General features: G+C 46.8%; 1 protein-coding gene across 1 annotated transcript in view; it reads right to left on the bottom strand.

Moving 5' to 3' along the window:
• Window positions 1-13,605, bottom strand: part of Nploc4 (nuclear protein localization 4 homolog (S. cerevisiae)) — a 62,747-nt gene that overhangs the window by 39,842 nt on the left and 9,300 nt on the right. The window contains exons 4-8 of the mRNA XM_013033104.1: window positions 9,530-9,703; window positions 6,056-6,104; window positions 4,241-4,335; window positions 2,343-2,466; window positions 1,171-1,350 (exon numbers count right to left, since the gene is read on the bottom strand). Coding sequence (XP_012888558.1) covers window positions 1,171-1,350; window positions 2,343-2,466; window positions 4,241-4,335; window positions 6,056-6,104; window positions 9,530-9,703 — 622 coding nt within the window. The remainder of the gene's footprint in view (window positions 1-1,170; window positions 1,351-2,342; window positions 2,467-4,240; window positions 4,336-6,055; window positions 6,105-9,529; window positions 9,704-13,605) is intronic.

The raw sequence follows: 13,605 nt of genomic DNA, 5'->3' as shown, positions 1-13,605 counted from the left end.
GGCTTTTTTCTTTTTGCTTATGTGGTGCTGAGGAATGGAACCCAGGGCCTCATGCATGCAAGGCAAGCGCTCTACCACTGAGCCACCTTCCCAGCCCTCTCACTAACTTTTTATCAAACCAATCTTAGCTAAGACTACAGCTTGAGGAACCTCGCCGGGCCCTGCTCTGAAGTTCTGAAGACTTCTAGATGACAAGTCATGCCCTGAAAATCTTCATTCCTGCCCGCTCTGCAAGGTGACAGGGCAGGACCACAGCTGTCCCCGGTGCCACCCCCAGTGCTGCCCAGGACAACACACTACACTAGACAAAGCGTGTACCTGTATTTGCTCAGCATACTCAAGCCAGTAAACATATGAGTTATGCCAGAGAATATTTCTATTCTTAGGAAATACAACAGTACAGTATTGAGAAAATAAATGTTGAGAGCCAGGCATAGTGACTCATGCCTGTAATCCTGGCTACTCAGGAGGCTGAGAGCTGAGGATCACGTTCAAAGCCATCCCAGGGAAGAAAGTCTGTGAGACTCTTCAATTAAGCACCAAAAAGCTAGAAAGAGGAATGTGACTCTCTAGTGGTAAATTGCTACCCTTGAGCAAAAAAGCTCAGTAACAGCACCCAGGCCCCGAGTTCAAGCCCCAAGACCTGCCCAAAAAAACAGTAAGAAAGGGCTGGGAAGGTGGCTCAGTGATAGAGTGCTCGCCTAGCATGCATGAATCCCTGGATCCAATCCTCAGTACCACATACACAGAAAAAGCCAGAAGTAGTGCTGTGGCTCAAGTAGTAGAGTGCTAGTCTTGAGCAAAAGAAGCCCAGGGACAGTGCCCAGGCCCTGAGTTCAAGCCCCAGGATTGGTTAAAAAAAAAGAAAAAGAAAAAAGGAAAATGCATATGTGCCCTTGCACAGATCTGTGTGCATACACAGCAGGAGAGAGAATACATAATTATATGTCAGGAAATAAAAAGCTCATTTCACACAGCCTTCCAAACAACAACAGGCAGACATCTATATGTGAAAATGACAAATCCATGGAAGTGGTGCTGTGGCTCCAGTGGTAGAGCGCTTGCCTTAAGCTGAAGAGCTGAGGGGCAGCGACCAGGCCCAGAGTTCAAGCCCCACGACCGACCAAAAAAAAAAAAGAAAATGACAAGTCCTGCACTGCAGTTCCATACCTGAGGAGGTTCATAAATCGCTGCCACTTCGGCCCTGATGCCCAAGGGAATATCCTTGTGCTCCGTGTACCGTCCATACAAGTACCCGAAATGCTGGTTCCCCGTCTTTCTCCAGAAGTCAAGGAAGCGGTCAGCAACAGTGTGATTCTCAAACATGATATTGTCTACATGTCTGTATTTCTGTAGAGTTAACAATGTGGACTAAATGAAAACATTCAATCCCATCTATTTTTCTTTTTTTCTTTTTTTTTTTTTGGGTCCGGTTGTGGGGCCTGAACTCTGGGCCTGGGCGCTGTCCCTCAGCTCTTCAGCTCAAGGCTAGCGCTCTACCACTTGAGTCACAGCGCCACTTCCGGCTTTTTTCCTTTTGCTTATGTGGTGCTGAGGAATCGAACCCAGGGCCTCAGGCATGCAAGGCACACGCTCTACCACTGAGCCATCTTCCCAGCCCCCCATCTATTTTTCTATACCAAACCGTGGCAAAATGTCTACTATCTGGTCTCTACAGATTCCAATACTGGGGATTGAATCCAGCCTTATTTACTTTTTTAGGCTGGCCCTGGGGCTGGAACTCTGGGCCCGGGTGCTTTTCCTGAGCTGCTTCTGCTCCTTCTGTGACTTGAGTCACAGCACCACTTCCAGCTTTTTCTGTGACTAACTGGAGTTATGAGTCTCACAGACATCCTGGGCTGGCTTTGAGCGTGATTTTCTTATCTCAGACTCCTAAGTAGCTAGGATGATAAGTGTGAGCCACTCACATCCAGCTTTTATCCACTTTTTTTTAAAAAACAAGCCAACAGCCGGGCGTTGGTGGCTCACGCCTGTAATCCTAGCTACTCAGGAGGCTGAGATCTGAGGATCATGGTTCAAAGCCAGCCCGGGCAGGAGAGACCGTGAGACTCCTATCTCCAATAAACCACCAGAAAACCAGAAGTGGCGCGGTAGCTCAAGTGGTAGAGCGCTCGCCTTGAGCTGAAGAGCTGAGGGACAGCGCCCAGGCCCAGAGGTCAAGCCCCACGACCGACAAAAAAAAAAAAAAAACAAGCCAACAGTCTGGGGGGTCTAATTCAATGGAAGAGCACTTGTCTTCTATGCACAAACAAGTTACATCCTCCCTACCAAATAACAAAACTAATTTCTCAGCCATGAAAATAAAATCAAGGACATCTCACCTGTCTGTTCAGTGTGATGGCACTGGGTTGGCACTTGGTACAGATACCATTGGGCCATGGGAGGTGTCCCTCACATCCTGACTTAATCTTACAGCTGATATTCTCCAGGGCAACAAACTTCCCCCTGTTAGAAGAGAAACAACTGAGCCATTGCGATGACAGCCAAGAGTCTGGCTGGAACCTGAAGAGCACTGGAACAGGTGACACCTCCTACGGGCCAGAGGCCAGGGAAATGTGCTAAAACTACTCTGCTGCTAAGTCCAGGGAAAGTCTACAGTTCAGCTTCATCTTCTACTGAGACTCTACCCCGTAGAAACATGGTTTTTTTAATCCCTATCCCTACCCTAACATGCTTGAACACCGTTGGAAATGTACTGATCTAACTTATATCACCAAGAAGACATCTCATCCTGTGTGGGGTTTTTTTGGGCCAGTCCTGGGACTTGAACTCAAAGCCTGGACACTGTCCCTGAGCTTCTTTTGCTCAAGGCTAGCGCTCTACCACTTGAGCCAGAGTGATTAATAAGAGATGAGAGTGCCATGGAGCCAGGCGCCGGTGGCTCAGGCCCGTCATCCCAGCTACTCAAGAGGCTGAGATCTGAGAATCTTGGTTCAAAGCCAGCCTGGGCAGGAACGTCTGTGAGACTCATCTCCAATGAAGCACCAGAAAACCAGAAGTGGCACTGTGGCTCAAGTAGGAGAGCACTCGCCTTGAGCTGAAGAGCTGAGGGACAGCAGCTAGGTCCAGAGTTCAAGCCCCACGACCAACAACAACAACAAAAAATCATCTCAGGGCCTAGAGGAATGGCTCCAATGGTAGAGTGCCTATCCAACAAGAGTAAAACACTGAGTTCAAGTCCACAAGTACCACAAAAAAAAAAATCACTTCAAGCTGGGTGCCTGTGGCTCACACCTGTAACCCTAGCTACTCAGGAGGCTAAGATGTGAGGATCACAGTTCAAAGCCAGCCCAGGCAGGAAAGTCCGTGAGACTCTTATCTCCAATAAACCACTAGAAAACTAGAAGTGGTGCTGTGGCTCAAGCAGTAGAGCGCTTGCCTTGAGCTGAAGAGTGCAGGGACAGTACTCAAGCCCAGAGTTCAAGCCCCACAACTGACCAAAAAAAAAATCACTTCAGAATGGGGGAGGGGGAGAGTAAGGGAGGGGATGGGAGATACCATTAGGCAAAGTGCAAAAAAAGTTGCTGACTTAGGTTCAGTGTCCTCTACCTTCCTATGTCACAGATGGACAGCAATTATAAAGCTACAAATGAAGTCTTATTCTTTTTTGGGGGAGCGGCCAGTCCTGGAGCTTGAACTCAGGGCGTGGGCACTGTCCCTGAACTTCTTGTTGCTCAAGGCCAGAACACTACCTCGTGAGCCATAGCACCACCTCTGGCTTTTTCTGTGTATGTGGGTAATACTGAGGAATGGAACCCAGGGCAGCCTCATGCATGCTAGGCAAGCACTGTACCACTAAGCCACATTCCCAGCCCTGTTTCTCCTTAGTAAGGTGTATGCAGAGATGTAGACTTTGAAAAAGCCACATAAGCATTCCAAGTGGATTAAAACAATCAAAATAAATGATGATGTATGATGTATGCCCATAATCCCATGGCATGGAGGCTGAAGAATTGCAAAATTATAGTCAACCAGAGATACTAATAGACACTGGAAAAACAAAAGCAGCCAGGTACTGGTGGCTCGCTCTGGTTGTGAGGCACAGCATCTGCCACAGACTCTCCTCCACCTTTCTAAAATATAGGGAAGAGATTGCCTGGCAAGTACAGGGCCCTGACTTCAAACACAACTACTCGCAAAACAACCTAGCATCCAAGATTCCAAGGTTCTGTACACTGTTGATTTTACCTTTCCCATGCCCGTGCCCAGTAGCTCTTACTTGTCAGCGCCTCCAGTCAGCTTACGGATGTAGGCGTGGAAGGACATGTGCTTCACAGGAGGCTCCAAGTGATTCAGGTAGTCTTCATCGAATGGCTGCCAAAACACACAGGAAGTGAGAGTCCTAGGCTGGCCAGGACAGGAGGCATAAGGACCCTGCTACACAAGGGAGCAGATGAGGCCGCCACAGTCAGCATCCATGGGGCAGTGAAGGAGACAGTGCTGCTTCCTCACTAGTTCAAGCTCAGAGTCAAGTTTCTCTATGTGAGCCAGTTATCTTCTTAAGACTAATCCCTATTAAATACAAAGTGTTTTCAAGCCAAGTAAGCTCCAGAAGAACTTTGCAAATAAATCACAAGAGGCCTGAAGATATAGCTCCAAGGTATAGTGCTTGCCCAGCATGTGAGAACATGAGCATTGGACCCTGGTGGGTTACATCTATAATCCTTTACTCAGGAAGCTTAGATCAGAAGAGCTAAGCTTGAAGCCAGGCCAGGAAAAAAAGTTCACAAGACCTATCTCCAGGGTTGGGAAGGTGGCTCAGTGGTAGAGTGCTTGCCTTATATGCATGAGGCCCTGGATTCCACTCCTCAGCACCACTTAAGCAGAAAATGCCAGAAGTGGCACTGTGGCTCAAGTGGTAGAGCACTAGCCTTGAGCTGAAGAGCTGAGGGACAGCACCCAGGCCCAGAGTTCAGCCCCCACGACCCACCAAAAAAAAAAAAAAAAGCAAAAATACCTTTATGAATACACAGATGAACAATAACACTTTCACTAAGTTCCCTCCAAAAAAAAAAAAAAAAAAAAGAGCTATCTCCATAATGACCAGCAAAAGCCAGGCCAGGTGGCTCATGTCTACAATCCGAGGTACTTGGGAGGCTGTCACCTATAATCACAAGTTCGAAACCAGCCTAGGCAGAAAAGTCTGCAAGATTCCATCTCCAATTAGCCAGCAAAATGCCAGATTGGAGGTACTGGTCAAGTGGCAGAGTGCCAGCCCTGAGCAAAAAAGTCAAGGAAACTAAGGGTGGAGGTGGATCACGCCTATAATCATAACTACAGTAATGCTAGCTACGGGCTGAGATCTGGGATTATGGTTCAATGTCAGCCAACCAAAAAGCTGGAAATGGACTTCTGGCTCAAAGTGGTACAGCATTAGCCTTGAGTACAAAAGCTCAGGGACCACAGAGACAGGCCCTGCCTTCTGGCCCTAGGATCAGTCCCCAAAAAACAAAACAGAAACCAAAAACAAACAAAAAAGGAAGGTAAGTGAGAACTGCATATCCTAATTCAAGCCCCATTCATTACTGGCACCAAAAATAGACCATCTGGAAGTGTGGCTCAAGCGGTAAAACGCCAACCAAGCAAATGTGAGGTCCTGAGTTCAAGCCCCAGTACTGGAAATGACAAAGCCAAAGAAAACCCACACGGTAAAAGGTAAAACTCAAACAGCTGCCTGAGGAAAATTAGGTTGGCCTGGCTTGCCAGCCCTGTTACTGGTTAGTAACTAACTCATCAAGACTAATTACAGGGTCCAAAAACCAAAGCAATGACGATCGTGAACCCACTGGCGCAGCTCTGTGTCCGATTTTGAAAGGCCTGTGCTGGGAGCACAGGGTACAGCTGCCCTTCACCACACAGGCTTCAGCCCGTCATAACCCCCCGAAGGCTGCTCAGCCTCTGTGCTGTCTAACAGCACAGAGTGGGGGACGCAAGGCTGAGGTGAGGAAAACACGGTTTGATTCGCCCTCCCACATGCGGGGACTCAGGAGTCAGCAGCCAAGGTCCTGAGTGGGCAGGCCCTCAGCAAACTCACCTCCAGCGGAACGCAGTGCACACACTTTCCCAAGGGGCCATGGCGGCATCTGCAGAGAGCACAAGCAGAAGAGAGGCACAGCAACACTCAGGCTATTTTTCTGTTGCCGTCTCACAACATTTTGCATATTTAAAATGGATATTATTCTTCACTAAAGAATTTCTCTACTAATGAATTATTTTTAAAGTGGTATAAAGATGAATGTTCCTATTATAATAGTTTTTTTTTTCCACAGGTTTATTAGAGGAGCCATATCTCCCCCAAGAGGGAGCACATGGCCTCCGTCCCCATCCAGGTAGCAGGAGGGTCTGAGGGATAGGAAGTGAGGCGGATGGGAGTTCAGGTGGGACTGTATAATAGTTTAATATTTAATCTGATGTGTACTATAAAAAGTGACCAACAGGGCTGGGAAGGTGGCTCAGTGGTAGAGCGCTTGCCTTGCATGCCTGAGGCCCTGGGTTCGATTCCTGAGCACCACATAAGCAAAAAGAAAAAAAGCCGGAAGTGGCGCTGTGGCTCAAGTGGTAGAGCGCTAGCCTTGAGCTGAAAAGCTGAGGGACAACACCCAGGCCCAGAGTTCAGGCCCCACGACCGGACCAAAAAAAAAAAAAGTGAGCAACATATCAAATCTGTGATTTCTTGAGAAATTATCTAGCTATCCATCCAATTTCCCCTTACCCTCTTGACAGTCTCCATCTAGAGTACAGGTTCCTTCAAACTTGGAATCCTGCCTCAGTCTCCCCAGTTCTGATCTAAGAAGGACACACTATGCCTAGCTACAGTTCAAGGTTGTTAACTGCATAAGATGACACAAACAGTAAAAGCAGGGCTGGGCAGGTGGCTCAGTGGTAGAGTGCTTGCCTTGAATGCATGAGGCCCTGGGTTCAATTCCTCAGCATCACATAAGCAGAAAAAGCTAGAAATGGCAGTGTGGGTCAAGTGGTAGAGCACTAGCCTTGAGCTGAAGAACTGAGGGACAGCGCCCAGGCCCACAGTTCAGGCCCACAACTGACAAAAAAAAAAAAAGTAAAAGCAATACTTAGGATGCATGAGGCCCTGCATTTAACCTCCAACAACAACAACAAAAGACAGATTTCAAGCCCATTTAAATAAATGTAAAATGATAATAGTCAGTGGTTCACACTTGTAATCCCAAATTACTGAGGAGGCTGATAGCGGAAACACTGAGGTTTGAAGACAGTCCAGGCAACAAAGTCCATTAACTAGCAAAATACTAAAGGGAACAAATCAAGAGAAAGTGTGAGAACAATCAAGAGAAAGTCCAAACCCTGGAATTGGAGTGGGGGAGAGGAATTAATAAGAAAGCCAGTAAGATAGAAATAGCAAAAAAAAACAAACCAAAAAACCCAGAATGGCGTATGAACCACCTATGTTTGGAATAAGCCTAGGTCATGTACACTCCGGAGGACGCTTAGCTCTAAGGACTCTGGACATTTTCAGATACAGAAAAGAACATTAACATGTATAACAGAGGTATGCTTATTGTTTGAGGGTGAAGATGGTGGAAATGTCAATGTCAAACTGCAGATCCTCCAAAAGCTCAATCAATCAGATCCCACCCTAAATGGGATCAGAATTGTTAGATGTGTGAGTTATACATTTCAATACAGCAGAGATGCCTCCTTCTGATGTAGGACGCAAGTTCTATGGATGACAAGTCAGAATTAACACGTGCACATGCACATACACACGCTTTATAATGAAGCCACAAAAGCCCAGATATGCCCAGGGAAAAGGGGTGCTGAATCCCCAGAAGGGGCTGCAAATGGAAGAGACATTCCAGCTAATGGCTATGACCAGCGAGTGGCTCCACGCCAACTTCGGCTGAACATTTGTGGCTCTTTCATCTAAGACACAGAAGTTGCTAATGCAGCAACTGGGATCCAAATATCTCAATGTCAGCGCCCTGTCAAATTTACAGAATGATGCATTTTCAAAAAAAGACTCTCACTACAGAGACAAATAGGCTTTGATCACGTGATTTTGCATGACTGATTATAAATTCAGACATCTTCAACTGGTTTCTTTAAAAAAAATTACAAATATTCTAAAATAAAACAATGTACACCAGCACCAGCGTTTCACATAAACCTGGTCAAAAGTGGATATTCAAAGGAGCAACATCTTTTGCAAATAAGACATTCACTGGAGAGCTAAAGAGTACACATCAGTACAAGATGCCACGTTCATTCTGTTGTTACTAAGAAGCCAAACCAAGTTCTTACACTGGCAGATATCCAAATACCATTCCCCTCACCTGCTTCTTCTCTGCCTAGAGGCTGGAGGGCCATGTAGGTCAGAAGATTTGAAGATATAGTCTACAGGTTTAAGACTCCTACTTTCGCTGGACAACTTTCAAATCTCTTAATATGTGTATAATCTAAAACATATTTTAAAGTTCCAACTAATAAGATGAAATGAAATTTAATATTAAAATATATGGCCGAAGCTGGAAAGGTGGCTCAGTGGTAGAGTGCTGGCCTTGCATGCATGAGGCCCTGGGTTCGATTCCTCAGTATCACATAAGCAGAAAAAGCCAGAAGTGGCGCTGTGGCTCAAGTGGTAGAGTGCTAGCTTTGAGCTGAAGAACACAGGGACAGCACTCGGGCCCCACAACCAACCAAAAAAAGATAGATAGATGGATAGATAGATAGATAAACAGACAGACAGGTAGATATAGACATTATACAGATATATTTGGCAGGGTGCTGGTGGTTCATACCTGTAATCCTAGCTACTCAGGAGGCTGAGATCTGAGAATCTCATTCAAAGCCAGCCTGGGCAGGAAAGTCCATAAGACTCTTACCTCCACCAGAAAACTGAAGTGGCACTGTGAGCACTTGCCTTGAGCTGAAGAGCTCAGGGACAGCACCCAGGCCCAGAGTTCAAGCCCCATGATCAAAAATTTAAAAAGGTCAAACTCAAAATTTCCACATCGTCGGATATTTATCAACATAAAACATATTTAACATCATCATAACCAAGGGATATAGCTCACTGATAGATTGCTTTAACTAGCATGTGGGAGGTTAAATAAAAAAAAAGATAAGGTTGGAAAGATGGCTTAGTGGTAGAGTGCTTGCCTAGTATGCAAGAAGCCCTGGGTTCCATTCCTCAGTACCACATACACAGAAAAGGCCGAAAGTGGTGCTGTGGCTCAAGTGGTAGAGCACTAGTCTGGAGCAAAAGATGCTCAGGGATAGCACCTGAGTTCAAGCACCAGGTTTAGCCAAAAAAAAAAAAGTGAAAATGTAGCTGTCAAGAGCACTCAGATGGTAAATCCTTTAACGTTTTAAAGCCAGGTAACATGGTACACACCTATAATCCCAACAATCAGGAGGCTGAGATAGGAGAATAGAGTTCAAAATCAGCTGAGTGTACATATCAATATCCCAGCTCAAAATTTAAAAAAATAAAAAGACCACAGGAGGATCGAGCCTACAGAGCACTTACAGCTGCGGATCTCGGCCCCTGTAAATCTTCCCATCCTGCTTGCTGAGGTACTGATCAATCTCGTCCTCCACCACATTGGGAATAAAAGGCTTCACTCCCAGTGAGGTTGATGTCTCCATCTCTGATGAGGGTCCAGCAAGGCTTGAGGGAAACAGGAACAACAAATCGCCATGCCTGTGCAAAAGACACAGTGTGTCAGCATGATCTGTTCTTTAACGTATGACGCTTATAGCCTAAGCCGAATAGTGAGTTTTAAGAGCTGAAAAGGGCAAACCCTAATCATCAAGTTCTTCGTTAATGAAGTTCACAATTTTTTTTTTTTCATCAGTTGTGGGGCCTGAACTCTGGGCCTGGGCACTGTTCCTCAGCTCTTCTGCTTAAGGCAAGTGCTCTACTACTGGAGCCACAGAGCCACTTCTGGTTTTCTGAGTGGTTAATTGGAAATAAGAGTCTCACGACTTTCCCACCCAGGCTGCCTTTGAACCACGATCCTGAGATCTCAGCCTTCTGAGTGGCTGCGATGACAGGCGAGGGCCACTGGCGACCAGCTTTGAAGTTTCCAATTTTAAACACTAGAATTTTCAAGCAGCTCTCACTGATAATCCTAGCTACTCAGAAGGCTGAGATCTGAGGACTCCATGATGGAGAGGCATGACTGAAAAGGAAAAAGGGGCGACCCATCCCTGGGCCAGAACTTATCTACGCCAGGGACTGGAAGAGGTGTGGCTAGGTGGGGGAAAGGTGTGGCCACACTGGACCCCAGGGTGACCTGGGACTCTCCTACGGTCAGATGGGAGGCTTGGGACCAGAGGTGGTCCCCAGGATGTGACCTAGCAGGAGGGGAAGGTGACTGCTTCCAGGCCTGCCAGTTACCTAGGTAACAGATACTGGGTGGAAACTTAACCAAGAGGGAGGGAGGTGTCCCTGGGCAGACCTTACAGAAGCCATGGCTCATCAGTAGAGCATCTCCAAGCCATAGGCTGAATTGAAAACCCTAGCTGGGTCCTGGTGGCTTACACCTATAACCCTAGCTACTCTGGAGGCTGAGATCTGAGAATCGAGGTTCAAAGCCAGCCCAGACAGGAAAACTCCATGAGACTCTTATCTCCAATGAACCACGAGAAAACCAGAAGTGGTGCTGTGGCTCAAGCAGTAGAGCACTAGCCTTGAGCTGAAGGGCTGAGGGACAGAACCCAGGCCCAGAGTTCAAGGCCTATAACCAACAAAAAAAAAAAGAAAAAAGAAACTCCTAGTACTCCCCAGTAAGAAAGGTGACATTTCACATCTTGCTCTTCTCATCTAATACCTCTCACAAAAGCAGTTACAGTCAATGTTCCTTATATAATCACAATTTGTTCTGTTCTAGAGACAAGGTCTCTCTGAGCAGCCTAACCTGGCTTAAACTTTCTTTCCACCTTCCGTCCTCAGCCCCGCAAGTGCTGGGTGACAGGCGCACGCCACTACACCACGCCAGCATTCGCCAGGGGACAGCGCCTCATGTAAGGAGGCACAGGGGTGCTGGTTTCTGCCACCGTGGGAAACACCCACGGATATTATACACTTTGTGTTGTTGTTGCTGGTCCGAGGGCTTGAACTCAGGTTGTAGATGTTGTCCCTGAGTTTTTGGCTCAAGGCTGGTGCTTTACCACTTGCACCACAGCTCCATTTCCAACTATGAAGTGGCTAACTGGAGATAAGTGTCTCAGGTCTTTCCTGCTTGGGATTTTCCTTGTTTCAAGCTGTGAACCTCAGATATCAGCCTCCTAAGTAGCTAGGATTACAGGCATGAAGCACAGTACCCAACGACTCCGTGCACTTTTACTCTTGAAGGAACAGTATTTACTCTTCCAGGAACAGTATTTTTTCGACGTGTTTCTGAGGCTGCCACAAGACTCAATTGCAATAGCAGCTTAGTGTACTGCTCCCTTCTGTGTAAATGACCCATACACGGTAACCAGCAGGACCTGAATGAGTGGTGTGGCCCAGGCATATACTGCTGTAGCTGTAAGCCAACACAGAAGCATCATGAGTCATGCTTCATGAGCGATGGCTCAAGCACTAACTAGTTCAGAGCCAAGCACACAGGGAAGGTTGTAGTGATCCATTTGAAAATATTCAGCTGCCATCAACAAGATACACACAGGAAAGAGCCTGAAAGAACAGCTGGCCCCTGAAAAGCACTGACATCAAACCCAAAGGAGCAAAGGCAGAAGTGCAAGCACTAAAAGGACCCGTGAACTCTAAGGCCCGTGGATGCTGCCACTCACAGTGAGACCAGGACGCAGGGTCCGGTGGGCAGAAAGGGACCAAACCATGCTGCTGTGCACAGAGTTTATTCACACACCATACACTCCTATAGGAGACCAGGACGCAGTGTCTGGTGGGTAGAAAGGGACCGAACCATGCTGCTGTGCACAGAGTTTATTCACACACCATGCGCTTTTATATGGCATAGGGGCATTGAAGGTAAGTCTGTAGTCAGAGAACAATCACAGACAGAGCAGTCACAGAACAGTCACAAGACCATCATGGGATAGAAAGTTGACCTTAAACAATTTTGGGGGAATGTGAACAGTTAGCAACCTTTAATCAGTGAGTAGGAAGAGTTGTTCAATAAAAGAGGAAGCAAGGGGCAGGCGGGGCTCCATTAAAAAACACAAAAGGAATCCTGAGGCATTGTTCCACTTGATTAACTAGGCTTCTCCCAGGAAGCAGGACCTCGCCCCACGTGGAGGAAGAGGCGGCCCCTCACTCCCCCAGAGGGAATGCAGGCCAGCATTCAACCTCCTGGCACACAGGAGCTCAGATAGGGTCAGGCGAGTCAATGCCTCAGACACATGTCAATAAAACCTCCTCTCCCCTCTGAAATTCAGGGGTGATAAAACTGCCAAACTGTCTTCCAAGCAGTAGATTAGATATTCTTAAACACCCTCCAGCTATGAAATGCTTGGCTCAGACACTGGATTAATTTTAACAAATATACTCTAACAAAGACTACTGAGTTCTTAAGAAGAAAGTAAAGTAACACCCAGGGGTCCCAAACCCAGCAGTGCAGTAAATAACAGAAGAGGACACCGCTCAGAGCTACCTCTGGGCCAAGATCAGGAGCGCAGGGCTTTGGGCTCACTGTCATTCGCTGGGCAGTAGGGGACTAGGCCATGAGCCTCCCTGCCCAGCACAGGCTGCTGAGCCTGAAACTGCCACATGAAACCAAACACCATGGGCTACACTGTATCAAGCTGTGCATGTATGCAAGAAGCTGGATGCTTTTTCTAATATTTTTGTTTCCTACATTGATTTTAGAATATTATAGACACATATCAAAAGAAAATAGGCTGGGAAGGTGGCTCAGTGGTAGAGTGCTTGCCTTGGTTCAATTCCTCAGCACCACATAAGCAAGAAAGCCCAAAGTGGTACTGTGGTTCAAGTGGTGGAGCGCTAGCCTTGAGCTGAAGACCCCAGAGTTCAGGGACCACAACCAGAAAGAGCGAGAAGGAGGGGGGGAGAGAGGGAGGGGGAGAGGGGGAGAGAGAGAGAAAGGGAGAGAGAGAAAGAGAGGGGATAGAGAGAGGAGAGAGAGGAGGGAGAGAGAATAATAAATTGCAGCTATGACGAACTCCACATCCTAAAATAAATAATAATATCTGCTTTTGAAGACAATTTCATACAATACTTGTTAGAATATCCTTTATAACTAAATGTACTCATGTGACAGTGTAACTGTAATCCCCCTGTACATCACCTTTATAATAACAATTTTTAAAGTCACAAATAAAAGGGGAAAAACAAAAAACAAATACCCGAAGAGAATCTAAAGAACTGAGAATCTCTAAGCTGAAACTGTAAAAATCCTCCTGTCTGCCTCCATCTACCAAACCACATAGAAAAAAGCCAATTCTGGGCTGGGAAAGTGGCTCAGTTGGTAGAGCACTTGCCTTGCATGCCTGAGGCCCTGGGTTCAATTCCTCAGCACCACATAAGAAAAAAGCCAGAAGTGGCGCTGTGGCTCAAGTGGTAGAGCGCTAGCCTTCAGCTGAAGAGCTGAGGGACAGTGCCCAGGCCCAGAGTTCAGGCCC

Source organism: Dipodomys ordii, unplaced genomic scaffold (assembly GCF_000151885.1).
Source record: "Dipodomys ordii isolate 6190 unplaced genomic scaffold, Dord_2.0 Scaffold163, whole genome shotgun sequence".
Classification (NCBI taxonomy): domain Eukaryota; kingdom Metazoa; phylum Chordata; class Mammalia; order Rodentia; family Heteromyidae; genus Dipodomys; species Dipodomys ordii.
The sequence above is the reverse complement of the archived record's forward strand: the minus strand, read 5'-3'. Positions and strand labels throughout refer to the sequence as shown.